Source organism: Ursus maritimus, unplaced genomic scaffold (assembly GCF_017311325.1).
Source record: "Ursus maritimus isolate PB19 unplaced genomic scaffold, ASM1731132v1 scaffold_2, whole genome shotgun sequence".
Classification (NCBI taxonomy): Eukaryota; Metazoa; Chordata; class Mammalia; order Carnivora; family Ursidae; genus Ursus; species Ursus maritimus.
Window position 1 is genome coordinate 100,465,480 of NW_024424452.1, and position 19,020 is coordinate 100,484,499.

Here is a 19,020-nt window from a genome sequence, read left to right on the forward strand (position 1 = left end):
TGCTACAGTTTGGAGCAGAAATGATTTCAGTGTCTTTTGGTGAACGCTTCACTGCCAATGAGGCAGAATTGTAGTGATTGAGTTACTTTGTAGAGTAGGACAGATGGGGTTTGCAACAATTAGCTGTTTGACGTTGGACTAGTTCTGAAACTCTAAGCTACAGTTTCTTATTGGTAGTAAGGAATGAAAATATTGTCCACCTTCTATGATTGTGAGGATTAAATAGAATAGTGCTTGTGAAGCATCTAATGTAGTACTTGACCTATAATAAGAGATCAGTGAACTTTAGTAATTATGATGGGTTTTTATTGCCCGACTTGTATTCCTAGGGGTTTTTAAGAGTTATTAGTATATAAATTATTAAAAATAATATATTTAACTATGTATTATATAAAAAATGGTTACTTAAAAGTCCAGGATGAGATGGCTTTACAGGTGAATTCTATCAAACATTTAAAGAAGAGTGAATGCCTATTCTTCTCAAACTATTCCAAAAAAATGGAAGTGAAAGAAATGTTTCCAAATTCATTTTATGAGGCCAGCATACTCTAGTACCAAAATCAGACAAACACCCCGCTAAAAAAGGAGAATTACAGACCAGTATCCCTGATTAAACATAGATGTTAAAATTCTCAACCAAATGTTGGCAAAATGACTTAAAAAATACATTAAAAGGATCATTCACCATGACCAAGTGGGATTTATTCCAGGGAAGCACGGATGGCTCAGTAAATGCAAATCAACCAATGTGATACATCACATTAACAAAATGAAGGATAAAAATCATGATTATTTCAATAGATACAGAAAAAGCATTTGAGAAAATTAAACATCCATTCATGTTTAAAACTCTCAACAAAGTGGACATAGAAGGAACATACCTCAACATAATAGAGGCCATATGACTTGTAGCTAACATACTAATGTAATATTATATGTCAACTATACTTTAAAAAATTGTTATATATTTGAAGGTTGTTGAGAGAGAAAATCTTAGAAGTTCTCACAAAAAAATTGTTACTTGTATATGATAAAGCAAAATGATAACAAAGGAATATGATTTCTCTTCACTTGATCCTAAAATTTCTTTCTTCCTATCTGTCTGTCTATCAGAGGGAGAGAGAGCATGCATAAGCAGGGGGAGTGGCAGGCAGAGGGAGAAGCAGGCTCCCTGCTGAGCAAGGAGCCTCTGTGGGACTCTGATCCCAGGACCCTGGGATCCTGACCTACCTGAAGGCAGACACTTAACAGACTGAGCCACCCAGGCGTCCCCATCCTAAAATTTCTTAAGAAATACTTGGAAGGGTTGCTGCATTTGGATGTTACTGATGCCAGGACAGTATTCTGACTTAAAAACACTTGTGTCTTGCTTTCCATGTTTATGGTATCAGTAAAGTGGCTTATATTTGCTTTGAAACCCTAATTGAAGGCATTTCATTCTTAAAGGTTTTTTTCTTATCTTTTTTTTTTTTTTTTTTTTTTTTTTTTTTTTTTGCTTTTTGGTTTATTGAAACTTTCTCAGGTGCTGTATCTGATTGTAGCAACAGGACTGGCAAGTGTTGCTTAATTAGAACTATATTAAGGCTGTGTATTTTTCAGTAGCCATCTAATGACTTCTTTACTGAACAAATAAACATTCGAAGTACACTCCTTATGAGGTAGGGCTTGGGAAGAAAGCCACCAACAACATAGGACTCAAAAAGGTAAACAGAAACAACTTATTCTATGGATGTATTAGCAGCTCCAGTTTGAGCCAGCCATCCCTCAGAGTTTGCTCTGTAACGTAATTTTGGGATAGGAATATCAATACAAGATCTGTAAATTCATCTCTAGACCTTAGCTGACTTAGGTATAGCATATATAAGAATGTTGTAGAAAATGTACTTACCGATTTCTGTGGAAAATAAATATGAGCTTTGTTTCTAAATTATTATTCTGAAGTTTTTCTGCTAAAAAGTTAAAAAATATTTGACACTAACATTCTGCCATATTTGCTTTTATTTTCTCTCCTCCCTTTCCCTGCCTCCCCCCCCCCACCCCATTCTCTTTGCTGGCGCACACACGCGCACACACACACACAATCACTTCAGAATCTTATGAAAACAAGAACATTTTTCTGCGTAATTACAGTACCATGATCACACCAAGAAATTAAATGTTGTTACAATAATATTATCTAACATGTAGTCCATATTTATATTTCTGCAATTATTGTACCTAAAATGTTCTTTATAGTTTTTTTCTTTTCCTTTCTCAAACCAGGAAACAATCAAAGATCATTTACTACTTTTTGTTAACCAATGTGTTTTTGTTGTCTTTAAGTCTAGAACAGTTGCCTCTCCCTACCTTAGTTCATTATTATTTCATGACATTGACATTTCTGAAGAATGCAAACAACTTAGCTTGTAGACTATACCCTAACCCCCTCTTGTCTGGTTGATTCCTCCTAATTAGATTCAGATTAAAAATTTTTGCCACAAATGCTGCATAGGTGATGTTGTATACTTTCCATTGAATTTCATCAGGAGGCATATCATGGCAGATGGTCCCATTATTGGTGATACTAAGTTTGACCATATTTTCCTTTGTAATTAGGAAGCCTTGTGTGGAGTGATACTTTGACATTGTTTGCATATTGTTTCCCATTAATGCTCCACCTAGTGGTTTCAGCATCTGTTGATGATCTTTGCTGAATTAATTACAGCATTGGTGGTTGGAATATGGTGATTTTTAAAGTGCTCTCATTCCTTTTACATTTCTTACTTGGCATTGTTCTATAAAGAAAAGCTTTCTCTTTCTTTCCCCCGTAATGACTATCACCATGGACTTATGGATTCTTTTTGTTTTTAATTCCTTGTAATGTAACTCATTATTGTCATTAATCTTTTTTATATTCAGTTGGGCCCATATTTGGCCAGAGGGAGCCCCATGCACACTGGCTTCTATAACGTTTTGACATCTCTCCATCAGTCTTTTTTTTTTTTTTTTTTAAGTTTTTATTTATTTATTTGACAGACAGCCAGCGAGAGAGGGAACACAAGCAGGGGGAGTAGGAGAAGAAGAAGCAGGCTCCCAGCAGAGCAGGGAGCCAGATGCGGGGCTCAGTCCCAGGACCCTGGGATCACGCCCTGAGCTGAAGGTAGACCCTTAACGACTGAGACACCCAGGCGCCCCGCTCCATCAGTCTTTGAATACTTTTTTTCTTTCTGACACAACTGTATATTCCAGGCTCACTTTATACTTTTTCTGTCTCTGACTTGGATTCAGCCATTTTCTAAAGAGCCTTGGTTTTATTTTAATGGAGGAAATGTTATTTAGATACCAAGATCTGGGCACAGATGTATTTATTGCTACTTTAGTAGTTATTGCTTCTAGGCCCTTTTGTCAAGTTAGGGCTAGGAAAAATACATGTATATAATCATGAGTTCTTACTGATTACCTGTAATTCAAAACTGGAATCATAGAGTTTTTCCATATTTGAATCTTAAAATAAGCGTCTGCCCCCAGGACTCCTTCCCAGAGAGGTGCGTCCCCATCCTAATGCAGCTCTTGGCTAGGGACAGTTGCACTGCCTCCTGTGCCCATCTTAATATGGCTCTGCTGGCTGAGATCCACCTCCATCAGCAGTATCTCAGCAGTATTTCAGCATCCTATTCTGGACAAAAACCATGTTATTTTTAGAGCACAAAATGCTTTGTACTATTATTGTCATCCCATTTTACAGATAAGAATATTGAAGCACAGAGAAATTGAGGACTTTGCTCAAAACCATATAGTAGATGGCATAGTCAAGGTTGAACCTAGGTTCTCCACTTAAATAGTCCTTGCTCTTAATCTACACTACTAGACCATAGGGTTTAAATAAGAAGTAGTGGAAGATGTGACCTGAAAGAGTGATTATTTTAAGATCATGAAGAACTTCATTAATCAAATAATTTTGGACTTGTTTGGTAGGCCCTGGGAAGTCACGGAAGGTTTTTGCTTGTAGAATGTTGTGATTAGAGATGTGCTGTAGAAGGTTAATTTCTTGTGGCTGTGGGGACTATTGGAGGTAAGATTCCTGTTAGGATGCTATTCTTGGGCCTCTCTCTGGGGATCTAAAGAATCACCATCTCTAAGGTTTGGGGCTAGGGATTTTGTTATTTTTATGATCAGCTAGATTTAGAACCACTGTGATAGACTATTTTCTTTGTTTACCATATGTATTTGGTTACTGTTATGCAGTTCCTATATGTGTCTACCCAGTAGATCCTCATTTCAATACACTTGTCATTAGAGTTTGGACATATTTCAGATGAAGTTGGTAGAATTGCTCAGGAGACATAGTATCTTTCATTGGTCAGGAACTCTTAATAGACATTTGAGCTGTACTATTTTTTGTATATATTCCTTTTGCAATAAAGCTTAGTATCAGTTTGATTCAACATTATCTTGAAAATAGTTCTCCATTGGGTAGTATGATTGTCAGATTTACCAGATGTAAATGACAGGATATAAACCAGATGCCCATGCAACCCTTATAGAAACAGATTTAAGAGAACTCTCAACTGTTTTGTGGTGTGTTTTATTTGTTAAATTTAGGCAGAATTAATATTGAAACTCAGGAGAGGGATGTTTTGAATCCCATGGCCATCACCTCCCTTGTCGGTATTGCCATTTTCACATTATCTGGTGATAGCAGAGCAACAGTGATGCTCTTTGGTCCTCTGTTTAATACAGGTTGGGTACAACATCAGTAGGTCATGAACAGCGGGCCGTAATTCTCCTGTGGGTTACAACTAAAATCTTTGTTGGTCAATGTATACTCCTGACTTTGTTTCTAAGGCCAACCCACTTTTAATAGGCTGGATTTTTGCTGTGCTGAGATTTCCTTACACCAGAAGACAGAGATGATTAGAAGTGTCTATTTTTTCTGGAAAATTTCTATTTTCATACCAACTATAGAAATCTCTAAGATTCTAGCTACTTCAGGGAGAAGGGTGATTTACTTTTCTAGACAGTGGGTATTTTAGATATTGTTGAAAATAAATTAACACTTATTTCCATAAGTTTGCATTCTGCATACCTTTAAGCAGGAGATACCTATATATTGATGGTAGAAAGAAAAATAAGTATGCTAAATTTTGTTTTCCTTTCACAGATTTTTATTTCCAATTTCTTATGGCTTCCAACTAATCTGGATAAAAAATAGTTTATTTTTAAAGATCATTTATGATCTTTCTTAGATATTACTTAAAATACCCCACTATCTAGAAAAAGAAATCACCCTTCACCTTGAAGTATTTATAAAGATACTTCACAAACATATAGGTAATGGCTTATTTAGAACCAGAAATGGTGATATATGAGGTATTTATACTGGAAAAGTGGGAGGAGAGCATCACAAATTAATCTGATTTTTTTGAGTAACAGCTTGCGATATAGTTGACATACCATATAATTCACCCATTTGAAGTGTACAATGTAATGGTTTTTAGTATATTCAGAATTGTACAGACATCTCCACTACCAATTTTAGAAAATTTTTATCACACTGGAAAGAGACCCTACACCCTTTACCATCACCATCCTATCTCCCTATCTCCCACCCCCAACCCTAAGCAACTGCTTTTGTACTTTCAATCTGTTTATATTGCCCATTTTGGACATTTCATATAAATGGAATAATATGTGTTTTTGTGTGTGTGTGGGATTGGCATCCTTACTTAGCATATTGTTTTCAAGGTTCTTCTGTGTTGTATATATCACTCTTTATTGCTGAATTGTATTCCATTGTATGGATTATCTATATTTTGTTCATTCATCAGTTGATGGACATTTGGGTTGTTTCTACCTTTTTGGCTATTATGAATATTTGTGTACAGATTTTGTGTGGATATATGGTTTTATTTCTCTTGAATATATATACCTAAAAGTAGAATTGTAGGACCAAATGGTAACTGTTTCATTTTTTGCGGAACTGCCAAACTGTTCCGCACAGCAGCTGCATCATTTTACATTTTCACTAGCAGGGTATAAGGGTTCTGATTTCTCCACATTCTTGCCAACAGTTGTTATTATGTGACTTTTTAATTATAGCCTTTCTAATGGGTGTGTAGTGGTATTTCAGTGAGTTTAGTGCTATTTTACTTTTATCTCCATGTAAACTAAAGATAAAGTAAACATACAGTAAACCTGTTTTGAAAATAAATAATATGCAAGGTATAATTTTCTGAATTGGAATTTGACAGACCACAGTCTGATATGTACATGCTGTGCATATCATTTTAGCAGAATAATTCAAATTCTTCATGATTGATTTGTTAAGTCTTAGATCCCTCCTGTATCCCTCTAGGACTGCTTGGATGTGGTAGGTGCTAGAGCCGCTGTACCACAGTAGGCCAGGAAGGACCTGGGTTCTTTTTAGGAATATTTTTTTAGTTCTGTGTCTAAATCTGATACAAGAGTAATAAGAGGCATACAATACTAGAACTTCTGTCTTACTGATTTATGAGGCTTAATTAAACACTTCTTTATGTCATAGCTTTAACTTTATTTCTAATGCATAAATGTAACTTATTTTATCTAGACTCCACTGATTGGAAGTAACAAAAAGATAACTTTTGTAACACAGATATAGAACCTACTATTTATTGGCCTTTGTATGATACTTTAAGCTCTGTTAAGTAAGTTCATTAGGATTCTGTATCCTTTCCTTTTTAATTGGAACTGCTTTTTATTCTGTAAGCAGTCTTTATACTGCTGCTCTTAGATGGCCCATTCTGCTCTGCCCCCTGGCGGTCTCGATGTACAACTGTTGCTTCTGCCGCTGCTGCCTTGCCTCCTCCTACCATATGCAGACTCAAAAGAGTGGGGTATTTGCAGCAACATGACCGGGACTGGAGGAGATTATGCTAAGTGAAATAAGTCAAGCAGAGAAAGTCAATTATCATATGGTTTCACTCATTTATGGAACATAAGAAATAGCAGGAAGATCACTAGGAGAAGGAAGGGAAGAATGAAGGGGAGGTAAACAGAAGGGGGAATGAACCATGAGAGACTATGGACTCTGGGAAACAAACTGAGGGCGTCAGAGGGGAGAGGGGGTGGGGAACTGGGATAGGCCGGTGATGGGTATTGAGGGCACGTGTTGCATGGTGCACTGGGTGTTATATGCAAATAATGAATCATGGAACTTTACATCAAAAACTAAGGATATAATGTATGGTGACTAACATAACAGAATAAAAAATTATTAAAAAATAAAAAATAAAATTTAAAAAGGAAAAAAAAAGAGTGGGGTATCGGGATGAGTCTGCAGTATTCGTGTTAGGTGGTATGGGCTCTAGAGCCAAACTTCTAGGTTTGAATCCCAACATCACTACCTCCTTGCTGAGTAACCTTGAACAGGTTACACAGCTTTCTCATCTGTAAAATAAGTATAATAATAGTCCCTTTCATAGGTTTTATTAAATGAGGGTAATACAAATGCTGAAAACATTATATGGCACATAGTACTCTGTATTAGCTGTTATCGTTATTCTGATCTCATGTTTTACGTAAGAAATTACATATGTATATTTTATTTAGAGATATAAATTATACTGATTGTAGCTTAGAGGGTTTTTTTAACTATTGATCTTTTCTAGATTCATTGTGTATATACTTTTCTATTTGTAGCTTTAAATGCAGCTTTATTTACATTATGTATTAAGTTTTTTATTTGTAGCTTTTCCCTTTCTTTGTTTCACATAATTTTTTTTTTTTTTTAGATTTTATTTATTTATTTGACAGAGAGAGACAGCCAGCGAGAGAGGGAATACAAGCAGGGGGAGTGGGAGAGGAAGAAGCAGGCTCCCAGAGTAGGAGCCTGATGTGGGGCTCGATCCCGGAATGCCGGGATCATGCCCTGAGCCAAAGGCAGACGGTTAACGACTGACCCACCCAGGCGCCCCTGTTTCACATAATTTTTAATTTACCTCTATCTCATATTGTAAAGTTAAAGGGTAAAAAAAAAAAATACTAAAATTTGAAAGTCTTTATTTACTTATATATTTTGAAAGTTTTTAGTTTAAAAGTGGCTGAATATCATATAGAAATAACTGTAAGGACAGGAGTGGAATTTTTTAAAATTTGTTTTTGAATTTGTAGAAGTGATCAGTGAATTGAGAATGTTTTTGTTTTGAAAATGTATTACTAATTAGTTATACTTAGTGTTTACTATCTTAATTTTTGAAGTAAATGATAGATTTTATATGCATTTTTTTGCATACTATAACAAGGTAGTTTCTAAGTTTTTTTTTTTGCAGCTTTTCCTGTTTTATATATGTTCTATGTGTATATCCATACATGTATGTGTATACATATATGTATGCATATATATGGGTATGTGTCTTGAACATTATTGTGTGCAGTGTTGTTTTTTCCACTCAGTATTGTATTGTGCATATTTTCTCCTACTGTTAAATAGTTTAAGGTACCATAAATTACTCATTATGTTTGTAACATTGTTTCCTTCCTTTTTGTTATATATAATGTTATAATGGTCACTTTCATTCACATAGTTATTATTTCCTCTCAAATTATATCTGTAGAATAAATTGCCGAGAGAAAGAATCTTGATAAAGAGTGCATGAATGGTTTTATAGCTCTTGAAATGTTTTCCCACATTTTTATTCAAGAGTTAGGCTAAAATTTTTTAATTCTCTTAAATACTGATTTCTAAGAGCTTTCCTCCTTAAAACATTGTGCTAGGAACTAAGATAAAAAAGATGGGATCTCTGCTCTCTAGGACCAGTGTTTATTAATAGAGAGGACACAAACAGATAAATGACTTGAGTGAAAGGAAATGCTAGAATTGATACGGTGTGCCACTTCGAGTCTGAAGGAGTAACTGGGCTATCTGGGGAATAGCAGTCTGGAAAAGACTTCTCAGATAAGGTAGAATATGAAAATATGACCTGAATTTGAAACAGTTATTGATGTTTATTTTTCTTTCTTGTATATGATGTTTATTTATCATTTCTAAAACATATTTCTTGCCTAACTAAATGACTTGATTTCTGCCAACTGCTTGATACAGTAGAAAGAGCACATTAGGTTTGGACAAACTATTTGTCTGAACTTCAGCTTCCTCACATATAAATGTAAATGATACTTCCTTTAGAGAGTTGTGAGGGTTATAGTAAGTGTATATTATCTCCAACTTTATTTCAGAAAAGATTTGAAAATTTATTAACGAAGTACTCAGCATGGTATCTGGCACATAAGTTAGACTTAATAAGTAGGAGTCACCATTGGTTTTATGATTATCGTTATTAAGATAAAGTATCTGCCTTTCTATAAATAGTGCTGACTTTTTGATAGGCTAGTCTATCACCTCCTAGTCAAAACTCTCTTTCTTAAGCTTCAGTGTAAAGTTAGCTCTTCATTCCTTATGGTGACCCACAGACTAGCTTCTTTCTTTCTTTCTTTTTTTAATTTTTAATTTTTTTGGAGCTTGTGTGAGCAGGGAGGGCAGAGGGAGAAGGAGAGAGAATCTTAAGCACGCTCCAGTCTCATGACCCTGAGATCATGATCTGAGCCAAAATCAAGAGTCGAATGGTTAACCAACTGAGCCACCCAGACACCCTGCTTCTTTCCTTCTTTCCAGTTCTTGCTAGTTGCCAGGTACCATGTTAGGTATAGGAAGTACGAAGATAACTAAGATCATGTCCTTGCCCTCGAGTCGTTCTGTCTCACTAGGGAAATAGTGTTGTGTACAGGTGACTGTACTATGGTGAAATAAGTCAGTGATGCTCAATCTTGGTTTCTGGGGAGCTTTTTAAAAATACCAGTGCCCAATGCCCTACTTCACATAAGTCAGAATTTAATGCAAGTACAAACACTATTTTGTAGGAACCTGTACTCATTCTGTAGGAAAAATGAGGCATTTTGATTGGAAAATGACTTGGAAAAAACCTTTACAATGAAGGTGACAATCAGGCCAATGTCGGGACTTAGTCTATATTGTAAGGAAGATGACAACAGCAAGGGCATGGAAACCTGAAAATTGGTGACAGGTTTGAGGAACAGCAGTCTTCTGTGGCTGTTTTGAAAGAAGTGTGGTTGGGGGAAAGAAATGGTAAGTTATTAGGCTAAACTGATAGGGACCAACTGTTAAAGAACTTCACCTCTCTTAAGGAGTTTAGACTTTTATAAAGTAAATGAGGTAGACTTCATGAGAGAATGATATTATGAAATCTCTGATTTGGAAAAATGACTAGTCCCTAGTTTATAATGTCTTCAAAAACAAATTCTAGATAGATTTAAAGTAATAGAAAAAAATAGACGACAATATTTCCATGTTCTTGGGGTGGGAAAGCCTTTTGTAAACATGGGGCAAATTCTGAAGGAGAACGCTGAGATTGACAGATATTACCAAGAATATGTTTAGAATGTCCCTATAGCTTACCGTACTCTAAACAAAGTTTAAAATTCAAAGGCAAACTAGGAAAGTGTATTTGCTATCAGAATGACACAGAGCTAATGTTCCTAATATAGTAAAAGCTCTAACAAATCAAGAAATAAAGAAAGATGAACATCCCAAAGAGAAAAGTAGGCAAAAGATATCAGTAGGCAGTTTTCCAAGGAAAAAATACAAATTCCTTGTTTAACATGTAAAAAGATGGTCATTCTCATTCAGAAAAATGCAAAGTCAAACGAGTGGGGGTTTTTTGTAACCTTTCAGACAGATACATATGATAAAAGTGAAAGATATCAAATGCTGGCAAAAAATGTGGGGAGACAGGCACAGTGATAACATTCTTGGCAGGAGATAAAGGTTGCCACAAACTTTCTAGGAAGCAGATTAATGGTTATTTATGGAAACTTAAAATGTGGCTGTTCTTGGGCCCAGTACCCCCACAGTAAAGAATTATTTCTGGAGAAATATAATGTTGTAGCATTGTTTGTAATGCCAGAGAATAGTAAACAATGTGAATGTTTACTATTTGGTGTGCATTAAATTATTTTGTAAGAATACATATCAGACTGTACCCATTGCTAGGGAAGGAGGACTAGGAGAGAGGTAGTTTCTACTTTATGTACTTTGTAATGTTTGGAACTTTTAAGAATCACCATAGAACAAGCAAACTTTTGTGTTTAAAAACAAGCAAACATGTGAAACATCAACCAACAAAAAAGGCAAAGGAACGATTGGAAGTCTTGGGCTGCTGGGTGAACGGGATGAGGAAGCTGAAGCCAGGAGAATCAGTTAGTTCTTTGTCTCCTTCAAGTGTGAGAAATGTGGCAATCAGTAGATTTGAGAGGTATTTTAGAAGTAGAATCCATAAACTTCTACGTGGATGTGAAGCCTTAGGCAAGAGCATAGTCAAAGATCAGAAATTGACTAGTACCATTAATAATCAGCGCACCAGACATAGCATTTTGAAGTTTGTAAATTGTATTGCTGAGTAAATGATTACAACATTATTAAAAATATGAAAAACAGGAAAAGGAACATTCTCTGAGTAGAAAATAATGAGTATCTTAAAGATCCTCAATAATTATTTCAACAATAAATTAGTTTGGTTCAGTTAGCTCATCTCTCATTTGTGCTTTCTTATTAAGGCTTGTCTTCTGTACTCTTTAGTTCTGTTACTCTTTGTTAGGAGTTATTAATATTTTAAAATATATAAACAGCAGTTTTTAAGTGTAATTTTTAAACTCTGTGTTCTTGTTTTCTATTTGCAGAGTGCTCATTTGGCCATGATAGATACCCTAATGATGGCTTACACCGTAGAAATGGTCAGTATAGAGAAAGTAATTGCGTGTGCTCAACAGTATTCAGCTTTTTTTCAAGCCACGGATCTGCCCTATGATATTGAGGATGCTGTCATGTACTGGATTAATAAGGTAGGAATATACTCACTTGAGTAAAAATGAGTCTTATAACCAGAAAAAGTGAAGTCCTCTATTATGCATGGCTACTCCGCTACAGATTGCAGGTTTTCTCTGCCCAAAATCCTTATGTCGAAATCTTAACCCCCCGATGTGATGATATTAGGAAGTGAGGCTTCTGGGAGGTGATTAGGTTATAATGGGATTAATGCCCTTATAAAAGAGGCCCCAGAGAGCTCCCTTGCTCCTTCTGCCATGTGATGTCACAGCAGGGAGATGGCCAGGAAGCAGGCCCTCACCAGACACCAAATCTGCTGGTCCCTTGGTCTTGGAATGTCCTGCATCCAGAACTATGAGAAATAAATTTCTGGATGGAACTAGAGGATATTATGCTAAACAAAATAAGTCAGAGAAAGAGAATTATCATATGATTTCATTCATATGTGGAATTTAAGAAACAAAATAGATGAACATAGGGAAAGGGAAGGAAAAATAAGATAAAAACAGAAGGAGACAAACCGTAAGAGACTCTTGACTATGGGAAACCAACTGAGGGTTGCGGGAGGGGAGTTGGGTGGGGGGATGGGGTAACTGGGTGAGGGACATTAAGGTGCTCATTTGATGTAATGAGCACTGGGTGTTATATGCAATGGATGAATCACTCAATTCTATCCCTGAAACTAATAATACACTATATTAACTAAATTGAATTTAAATAAAAAAAGAAAAAAGAAATTTCTGTTGTTTATAAGCCACCTATTCTGTGGTTATTGCTGTTACGGGAGCCTGAACAGACTAAGGCACACTCCGTTACTGTTTTTGTTTTAAATCAAAATGAAAGCTAAAGTTGTTTAAGTTACTTAAAATTTCCCATTACCTTTTGACTAAGAAAAAAATTCTGTTAAAATGATTAAAATAGATTTCTATATAGTCTGCAATATCTGTAATGACATTTAATAATGATTTAGTTCATAACAGATAATTATAAAATTCCCAGCATTCGGAGTAGGATATTATACACGGTGAGTGTTGAGTAAATATTTTTTGAATCCAAGAACAAAGTAATTTTGTCCTGTTTCCTATTATGAGTCTTAGATTTGCTTGACTAAGTTGCATAAGATTGTATCAATTGCAGATTCCTCTTGGAAATTTTTATGGAACTGTGATTAGTTATTTGTGCTCTGAAGATGCTTAAATTGCAATTTATCACTCCCTTTGGCAGACTGAGTAGTTAATTCTTCTTGATTTGCATTCATTTGCAACTATTACTCCAGAAAAAGTGAAACATTATCCATGAGCAAGACCTGAACAGATCTAACAAAGTTATATCTTCAGGTATCCTTTCTTGAATGCTTGCCTAACAAGAAGCTATAAATGTAAAAACTTCATTTATCATCATTATCAATATCAACGTAGAAGGCCCATTTAATACTCTGCCCCTGGAGTTCCTTTTTTTTTTTCTTCATCTTTAGCCATCTTTTTCTGCACTCCTCCTTAGCTATGGAGAATTATGGTCACATCCTAGACCTGTTCATCATGAGGATATAACTTTCATATCCTCTTGCAGGCATCTCATTCTTAAATAATTCCTTCACTTACTCTAATACCCCCTACTCTTAACAGTGTTCAGCTTCATCATGAGTTCCAAACCATTGAGCCTGTTCATTCCTATAGGCTCAGTTGATGTTTTCTTTTTTGAACTAGATTCTTGCAAGTACTGTCGGTTATTCTGCCTCCTATCCCTCCCTGTGATATATCCAATAAAACCCTGGTTGAGCACAGTTACCCACCTTCTCTCTAGGGTGAACCTATGGAGATAAATATTGCTAGAGAAATTTGCACAAGGAAGCCAGTTTCATTTTAAATTTATAAGTACAAACTTCAAGTGGACCTTCAGTGCTTTGCCAGGCCAAGAAGTGTGTCCCTAAGAAGTTCACTTTCCCACGTTTCAAGACGATTTCATCCTTTCTTCTCTAGTCCTCAGACTTTCCATAACCCATCCCTTGTTACTGTCAGTTGAGGACCTTGCTTCATCCTTTTTTGAGACCAGAGATGGGGAGCCATCAGGTGGGAATTTTCTCTTCTTGCCACCAAATCTGTAAACCTTTCAGTGCTCCTTAGCTTGCTTTCTTTCCTGCTGTTAAGGTGGAGAAAGTCTCCCCCTCCCACATCCTATCAAAGGGCAGTTTCTCTTTACTTACTGCTCTGGAACTCTTTCTTCCTTTGTCGTGGTCGTTGATCCTCTGTTTCAGTTCTTATCAAGCTTTCATGTGTGAATGAGTCACCTGGGAACGTGTTAAAATGAAGGATCTGACTTGATGGGTCTGGGGTGTGGGTGGAGAGCCTGCATTTCTAAGGAGCGTCAGGTGGTGCTAGTGCTGCTGGTGTGTGGACCCCTCGGTGTTTTTCCCTCACTCTCCTGCATCATCCAGTTCTCCCTCCCTGCTGGCTCATTCTCACAAGAATACAGACTTACTGTAGTATTTCCCATCCTGATAAACAACATTTCCCCATCCAGGTACAATCCCACTCCTCCATACACAGAACCTCTGGCTTCCATTTTGACAAGTCCAGTAATACTTCTCTATACTCATCTTAAATTCAGTCTTTACTTGTAAATCATGTGTGACCCTTCTGAAGTTTCAGCGGAGAACCGGCGGTGTTGGTAGGACTCAAGCGCCACACCGTGTCCTCTGCAGCAGGCGGCTTCTTCAGTGCGCTGGCACTTGTTCCCCTCTGTGCTCCTTGGAGTCTTTCCCGCGCTGCATAGCTCAGGGCTCAGCCAAGGGTTTGAGTGCAGTTTATACATGGAGCTGGGGTCTCCCTCGTAGTGATTCCTTCTTTCCCAGGGTACTCTTCCTCAAAGTCTAGCCATTCTCACAGTCTCAGATTTCTCCCTCAGTTCCTCATTCCAACAAGACTCGTTTTCTGCTTGAGTTCAGGCCACCGTGCATTGTGTGGATTGAGGAGAAAGCCATAGAGACATAGATCGCCCTCAGCATGTTCCTTTCTTTCAAAGGTCATGTCCTTTCCCATTTCTGCCTGCTTTTGGTTGTTCTCCAGTACCTTCAACAATTGCTTTTTATATTTTGTCCGATTTATAATTGCGGTTCTGGCAAGCTTACTGTAATATATGCTATTCCACTATTACCAGAACCAGAACTCTGTAAGAGTATCTTCTTACATTGTAACTTGCATCATGTCATTCCTTTGTTAAAAACTCATAGGGGCTTCAGTTTACACTTAAAATGCAGAATGTGCCATGGCCTACAGAGTACCATCTAATCTGGCCCTGTGTACTTCTCCATCCTCGGCTCATGGCCCCTGCTCTCCTTTCTCACTGCTCTCACTTCATTCCAGCTGTATGCCTCACCCCGGGCCTCTGATCTTGATGTCCCCTGTTCCTGGGCAGCTCATCTCTCAAGGTTTTGTGTGGCTTCCATTCCATCATTTCTCAGTTTACATCGTACTTTTTCCTCACAACCTTATTTGAAGTGGGCACCTGTCATGTCTTATTTTCTGCTATAACATTTCATTTCTTTACATCATAGCCTTTTGAGAGTTTGTAATTACTTAATCACTTAAACAAACTATAATAATCTATGTGAGGACAGGTCAGTGCCCATCTTTTTTTAGTCTTGGTGCCTAGACTAGTGCAGTGCTTGGCAAAGAGAGGATGTTTAATAAATCAAAGAGGTAGGTAAAGTTGCAGAATTAAGCTAGGCCTGTTAGAACTTTTGGATTCTCTAGAAGGATAAAGAAATCACTTAAATGGGAATGCTTAGCACCATTATGCAGTCATATCCACCCTATTCAGTTTTTAGATAAAGTTTGAAACCATTTGATTCAACCTGAACCTCCCAGTGTATTTTTTTCTTGCTCGAGTCTACCAATACCAGCTTCATTATTTATTCTCTCATCGTGACTTCACTTCGCTCTTGCCTCTCAGATTTAGTATGTATTTGCTCCTTTTGGCTCTTATTTTGGTTCACCCTAACCTAAGTTGCCATTTTTTCTGGATAATAAACCCATAGGTATAAAAAACCTATCATAGAAAAATGGGAATAACATGGCTAACTTCAGTATTATTGGCTAAAAATGAATTTGAACTTAAAAACAAGCAAAACCACAGAAGACAAGATTGTACTAAATGACTAAATCATGCAGGGGTACACAGACGTTATGAACATATGAACCTTACATTATTTGGCCCTACCTCTCTTTCCAGTTTCATCTTGTAACCCCTCCTTTGAGTTCAACATGTTTCAGCCATACTGTTTTTTCATTTCCTCAAACATACTGAATTTTCCCTGACCACAGGGCCTTTGCTTATATTGTTTATTCTTGTCTGGAATGCTGTTTTTTCTATTTTTATCATGGCCAGCTTTTTATCCTTAGATCACAGCTTAAGTTACGTCTCTGATATATCCAGCCTTCCTAAAATAGGTCCCCCTGTCCCTGTTCTATTCTTCTCACATCTTTATTTACAGCTCTTTTAATGAATTGCATTTTTTTTTTTTTTTGTCTTTTGCCCCTGTTTTTGGTTCTGTGAGTATAGGGACCATTCTGGATTTATGTATCATTGTATCTCTAGTCTCCTGATACAATGTTTGGCATATAACTAGCATTCAGTAAGTAGCTGTTTGAATGTGTGAATAAATAAATGAATGAATAGTGGTTTAAATGTTGATATGTGACCAGTCTGCTTTTTGAACAGAATTAGATAAAAACTTTTTAAAACATCATGAAGATATTTCCAAACTGATAGATTAATTACAACTACATGATAATGAATTAGAGAGTATTTCTTTTTAATTAATTTTTTTAAAATTAAAAAATTTTTTTTTAAGATTCTATTATTTGTCAGAGAGAGAACAGGCAGGGGGAGCAGCAGGCAGAGGGAGAAGCAGGCTCCACACTGAGCAAGGACCCCGATGTGGGACTCAATCCCAGGACCCTGGAATCATGACCTGAGCTGAAGGCAGACACTTAACCGACTAAGCAACCCAGGTGTCCCTGAAAGTATTTCTTTTTTTAACTTAAAAAAAAAAAAAAAGGAAGGAAAGAAAGAAAGAAGAGAAAGAAAAGAAAGAAAACACACACACACACAAACCCCCAAAGCAACAGAATAAGATAAATGTTCCCAGTTAGAAAACTGGCTTTAGGGGCGCCTGGGTGGCACAGCGGTTAAGCGTCTGCCTTAGGCTAAGGGCATGATCCTGGCGTTATGGGATCAAGCCCCACATCAGGCTCTTCCGCTATGAGCCTGTTTCTTCTTCTCCCACTCCCCCTGCTTGTGTTCCCTCTCTCGCTGGCTGTCTCTATCTCTGTCGAATAAATAAAATCTTTAAAAAAAAAAAAGAAAAGAAAACTGGTTTTAGTCCTGTCCCCCCTCTGTGCCTCACCCTCCCCCCACACAATTGTAAATTGACCAAAATGCTTCAAGATGCACATAAGTTATAAAACTGCCTTATAACATATATATCACCAAGACAGAAAATATTTGTGATTTTGGCAACATGTCGGATTAAGACTAAGCTCTCCTGGTTATAAACACCTAGACATGTTTGATAAAATGTAATTAGAAAAGTTTATATTACACAGCTGTGTTTTAAAGACAAGGATGTTCTCAGGTGCAGAAACAAAGTGGGGACTGAAAGTTTTGCTGGCCTTCTCAGTGGGCTACCAAGCCTAGACTGGAGTTTTAAAGTCACTTGGACACAAGATAACGTTAGCCTTAGTTTTGCCTGCTGTGGGGAGTTGGAACTGGAACCTGTTTAGACCAACCAAGCTAAGACACATGAAAAGTTGTACCCTCAGTAAAAGGGAGGCGTCAGCTGTGCTTTTAAGTGCCAGAAGACCCAACTATAAGTAGCTTAAAGGATTTATTATCTCACATAGCAGCATGTCTGGAGGTAGGGCATATCCAAGGTTAGTTAATTTAGGGGCTCAACAGTGTCAACAAGAATGCGGAGCTTTCCATCTTTTCTCTTCTGTTATTCTTAACTGTATATGATATTTCCATTCATGGTTGTATAATGGCAGCAGTGTATAATGATTCCAGGGATCATATGTAATTATAATAATGTCTAGCAAAGATGAGAGGGTCTTCTGGACTCTTCTGTTCACAAGGAAAACTTTCCTTCAGCTGGTCCTCCCACCAGGAGGTCCCATTGACGAAGATTGGTTCTCATGCCTGTACCTAAACCACCTTCTAGCAGGAAGAATGAGGCTCTCGTGATTATTAGGCTGATTGTGAGTCTCTGTCTAGGTCTGGGAAAGAGGCCTCCTGGACTGACCACGTAGGAGCATGAGCACCCAACTGATGAGCAAGGAAAAAAGGGAGAAAGCAACACATTAACAGAATACTAGTACCAGGCCAGTGATCTCTTTCTGACACCTGTCAGAGAAGCAAATTTAAAAATACTCTGAAAGTTCACTTCCATATCCAAAGCCATGAGTCTTTCAGGCGGTGGGAGAGGGAGAACCTTCGCTGCAGATGCGGAAGTGCTGACAATCAAAAATTATGAAACACGTGAAGAAGTGGGCTAGCACGTATAAGAGTTAGTAAACTAACAAATGAGAACTTGAGAAAGTAGAACGGTCTGAAAAAGACTACAAAAATAAATGTTTAAATGACCAAAAATATAACATGGAATAACAGCTGTAGGAAAGAATAAGGCACTGTGGGAGGGAAGAGGTGGGGGATGGACTAGATAGGTGATGAGTATTGAAGAGGGCACCTGTTGTGATGAGCACTGGGTGTTGTATGTGAGTGATGAATCACTGAATTCTACTCCTGAAACCAATATTGCACTGTATGTTAACTAAAATTAAAAAACAAACAAAAAAAAACCACCATGGAGGGCATAATGGAAAAAAAACCAGATGTAACTTTAGGAATGCAAAATTTTAGTCATTGAAAATCACAAAAGTCTAAAATGGAAGATTTGACCTAGTTAAAGAGGGAATTAGTTAACAGAGGAAATTACCCAGAATGAAGCCCTGAGAGGTGAGATGGAATATATGAAATCAAGCTTCATAGATAGGTCTGCAGGCCTAATCGGAATTCCAAAAAGAGATTTTTAGAGAGAAGTGGGGGAGAGAGAGTATGTTTGAAGAGATACAAAATTTTTTCTTTTTCTTTTTTTTTTTTTTTAA

The 19,020-nt window shown here is 37.0% G+C and overlaps 1 protein-coding gene across 1 annotated transcript in view; it reads left to right on the forward strand.

Moving 5' to 3' along the window:
* The window catches only part of CAMSAP2 (calmodulin regulated spectrin associated protein family member 2), a 110,595-nt gene that overhangs the window by 48,459 nt on the left and 43,116 nt on the right, over positions 1–19,020 (forward strand). Inside the window, 1 exon segment of the mRNA XM_008685103.2 lies at positions 11,713–11,874. Within this exon segment, the coding sequence (XP_008683325.2) occupies positions 11,713–11,874 (162 nt within the window).